We start from the raw sequence: 4,424 nt of genomic DNA on the forward strand, positions 1-4,424 counted from the left end.
TTTTTTTTTCCATTTGTGTCGTATAAACTCTTAATTCTGAGTTTTTCTCTCAATTGTTTCGTATAAACTCTCAATTCTGAGTTTTTTCTCGCAATTCTGTCATATAAACTCTCAATTCTGACTTTTTTCTCGCAATTGTGTCGCATAAACTCTCAATTCTGAGTTTTTTCTCGCAATTGTGTCGTATAAACTCACAATTCTGACTTTTTTCTCGCAATTCTGACTTTTTAATCGCTCAATAAATCAACAGCCATTCACTGCCATTACAAAGATTGGAAGAGCCAGGACATTTTTTAATATATCTCCGATTGTATTCCTCTGAAAAAAGAAAGTCATATACATTAGGATGGCTTGAAGGTGAGTAAATCATTGGGTAATTTTCATTTTTAGGTGAACTATCTGCTTAATATTAGTTTGAGGGGTAACAAATATTCTAAAACAACTTTCATCTTTTACAGACTTTCACCTCCATCACGTCTGCTTTCTCACTCCATCACGTTGTTTTCTCTGCTGTTCAAATGTGACCACTCAGCTCCACACGCTGTCAAGGGGTCAAAGGTCAGTCCTGAAGGCATCATTTGTTCAGAACACATGGCATTCCTGTGCTTAAATTAGCTTGTGCACTTTTATTGGGACGAAACCTGTCGAAACAACTGTTCCCAAGGCCCAGAACAAAGATGCAGGGAGAAAGTCCGAAGCGGTTCATTTGAGAGCGGACAGAGATCAGAAGCTGCTGAAAGCATAAACACCTCAGATGTTTTTGCATTTAATTGAAGCCAAGAATCTTTTCTGGACAACATCTGAAGACCATCTTCAATTTTGGAATGTTTCGCTTGAAGGGAAGATTTCGAAACATGCCGATCTGCTACTTTTAAGTATTCACACTACGTTTAAAAGGTAAGCACATCTGTTTTGTGTTGTTGTGCTGCCTCACCCTGACCGAAAGGGTCACCCAGGGGTCTCCTGCTGTCTCCGCCGTGCCACTCTTATTGCCAGGCTCCTCTGTTCTCAGTCAGAGAGGAAGTTTTGACAGCCAGACTTTACAACCTCCTCTCCCCCTGCCTGTGCTTTGCACATGCTCTAACAGAAACTCCGGTCCGGTGACTTCATCCCTCATTCACGAAAGCTTCCCCTCCTCCTCCTTCTCTCTCTCTCTCTCCGGCAGCATGCCAGCCGTTTTCCTCTTGCTGCGCTCTCTGGTTGTCAGTCTCCTCAGTAGCAGATTAGCAGCCTCTGCCGTGCAGCTCCTTCGCAGAAGCCTGACGGCGGCTGCTGGGCACCTCGGCACCGTGCTGCGCCACGTCTGGGAGCGGATCAGTTCCAAGGAGTCCAAGGAGGCCATCCTGGGCTGCGTCCTGTGCATTCTGAACATGCACAAGAAGGTGGACAACTAAATTCGAGAAGAACGAGTATAGCTTGGACTTTTTAATTTGTGATTTAGAACGAACCATGTCGGAGAGCATTGCCAGGAAAATCCAGCCGTTCACCATCGGGACCAAACTCTCGGCGCCGGCCGTGCCAAAGTGCTCGGACTTTCCCGATGGTTTTCTTCCGAATCAGACATTCTCAGATAACTGCAAACTGAGGCACCTGAACGAACAGGTGTCTCTTTATCTTGGCCGCGACAGGCACTGCGGACCTGCGGCGAAGCATCGGCGTGAAGAGATGTCCGACGACCACCTGAACCGAAACACAGTCTCCCCACCGAACACTGCATCCAGGTCCATTCGTAAGATCACCATCTCCAGCCGAATGGAGGCTGCGAAAGACAGACTGACTCCAGGGATGGAGCTGAAGAAAATAAGAGCAAACTCTGAGAATATTAATAACAATAACAACATCACATCCGTCAACACGCAGCTGCCTAAAATAGTGGGTGTCAGCTATGAGAATAAACCCAGCTCACAGTTCAAGGTAAGACACGCTTATTTTAATTCATTTGTAAAAATGTGAAGTCCAATCAAAAATCCAATCAGAATGAAAGTAAATTAAAATATTTGTTGTTTTATGTGAAGCCATCATTGCTTTTTAATGCAGGCGTACAAAGAGTATTAAGGCTGTTTGTATTAAAGTTAACAAAAATGCCTTTTTTTTTGGTCTATAAAATCTAGTTTTCATTTTAAGTAGTACTGTCAAATGATTAATCGCGATTAATCGCATCCAAAAGAAAAGTTTTTGTTTGCATGTATATTTATTATATACAGTATATATTTTGAAAATATTTACATGTATTTACATGTCTATATTTATATTCATATAATTGATATTATAAATAAATTTAATATATATAAAATAACAAATTTTTCTGAAATATATACATGCATGTGTGTGTGTATTTATATATGCATAATAAATATACACAGTACACACATATATTATGCAAACAAAAACTTTTTTTTTTGGATGTGATTAATTGTGATTAATCGTTTGACAGCACTAAATTATTAAGTAATGTGTAAAGTAAAAAAAAACTCAAAGGTTGTTGTTGTTATTGTTATTAATGATGAAATGAGCAATCGTTTTATTTATGAAGTGCGTAAAATGCTTCATAAATAAGTGTTTTTATAGATATAATAATGAAAGAATGAATGAAATAATATTTTTAAAATATTTATACTGTGCTTCTTATTAATTTCATTTAATATTAAGACAAAAAATGCACAAACAAAAATCCTGAATACAGATGTTTAAATTGATATGTAATTAGAAAAAATAATAAATGTTTATACATATACACCATTTATAAATGTATCACACATGCCACTGAAGATTGAAATGTGACTAAATATATATATATATATATATATAAAAAGCCTGCAAAATGTCATGTAAGTGCAGTGAACTTTTAAACATTGCTATATCGAGTTAAACCTGCTTACATAAACTACTCGGGACAATAACATCGTGTTACTGGAATAAAATGGCATGCCCTGGTATTGAGGAATCTTGTTTTTGGAGAATCCGTAATAAGACTCCCGTAATCAAAACATAACGAGATGCCATGGAAACGGCAATGCACAAATATACTATTGTAGCCGATCTCATCCAGGCTGATGATGCCATCACTCTCTCAGCTTTAATATTAGTTCATGCGAGTCCACATGAACTGATAGACACGTCTTGTTATGAGCTGGAAACGGCAGGAGATGAGTGCGGTCGTGTGCTCAGGATCTGTGTGGTTCAGATGATGTGTTTATTATGTAACGCTGCTCTTCCTGGAATCAATGCTCAAGTTCAAATGATGTCAGAGCTTCGGATGTTAAAATCCACCTTCAGGATTCTGCGTGTGTTCACCTCAGGTTTTGTCTCAGGTCAATGGGTCAGCAGGAGAAATTTTTCTGTGTATTTATACTTTACAATATAGATATAGAGTAGGGTCCAAAAGTCTAATGCCACTAGTCACAATGCTTCTATTTTTCTCATCTTTATTTCATTGCAAATCATATGATCCGTATCAGTTTCAGCGGAAATTTTTGCAGTTAACATGATTTTCAGGATTTCTTAGTTTGTGTTTTGTTTTTTAATATATGAATATAATAAAAAGTGTATTAATATAATTCATACAATTCATATATAAATAAATTGATAAATGAACATACAAATATACATAATTGTATGTTAGTGTGTTAGAAGTACAGATAATCAGTTTTGGCCTTGAAAAGCAAAACCACAATATTGTCTGTCTCAGATAATGAATATAAATCATGACAGCTCACTGTTTATGTCTTTGTTTAGGTGTTGCTGTGTAAAGATGGTGAAAAGCAGTGCAGTGGTGACCAAGAGAAATTCGCTTCTTCTCCACAGGTAACTTTATGATTTACCAGATTAACCCGTATGACAATTTTCTGAAAAAAAAAGAGATAGTTTTCATCATTCAGATTCAGATTTGAGATGGTCTTTGATTTTACATTTATGTGTTTAGCGGACACTTTTATCAAGAGCAGCTGAAAAACAAGCAAGCTGTTTTAGCTGCTTTTTTCATATTTATTTTCATCATAGTTTTTTTTTTTTTTAAGTCTTCATTAAAGCATCAACCAAACTAACCACCTCTGGGATTAATCACATCCAACATTTGAAGCAAGAAATTTGTGAAATTTAAATTATTTTATAAGTACACAGATGGTTGTGGTAGAGGTGGTGTTAGGGATGTAATTATTATAAAACTATTTCATTTTATTATAAAACAGTATAACAATAAGCTTTTGGAAAATACTCTAATATATACAAAAATGTAATGCAGTTCATGTTTAATTTCAAATACACAATTCACACCAGTGTTTTTTTTGTTTGTTTTTTAGTATAATTTAGAATTTATTATAGTTTTTAAAAATTTTGAATTATTTTTGTGTTTTCCATATTCATTTTAATTAAAATTTGAGTAATTTTTGTTGTGTTTTTTATTTTTATTTTTGTGGTTGTTTAGA

At 35.9% G+C, this 4,424-nt stretch overlaps 1 protein-coding gene across 1 annotated transcript in view; it reads left to right on the forward strand.

Annotated features, from left to right (window-relative positions):
* Positions 1–1,212: 1,212 nt before the first annotated feature.
* The window catches only part of LOC107589360 (uncharacterized), a 68,056-nt gene continuing 64,844 nt past the window's right edge, over positions 1,213–4,424 (forward strand). Inside the window, exons 1-2 of the mRNA XM_016277775.1 lie at positions 1,213–1,914; positions 3,736–3,804. Coding sequence (XP_016133261.1) covers positions 1,450–1,914; positions 3,736–3,804 — 534 coding nt within the window. The 5' untranslated portion in view covers positions 1,213–1,449. The remainder of the gene's footprint in view (positions 1,915–3,735; positions 3,805–4,424) is intronic.

The sequence above is a fragment of the Sinocyclocheilus grahami genome, unplaced genomic scaffold (assembly GCF_001515645.1).
Source record: "Sinocyclocheilus grahami isolate Dianchi unplaced genomic scaffold, SAMN03320097.WGS_v1.1 scaffold7.1, whole genome shotgun sequence".
NCBI lineage: Eukaryota > Metazoa > Chordata > Actinopteri > Cypriniformes > Cyprinidae > Sinocyclocheilus > Sinocyclocheilus grahami.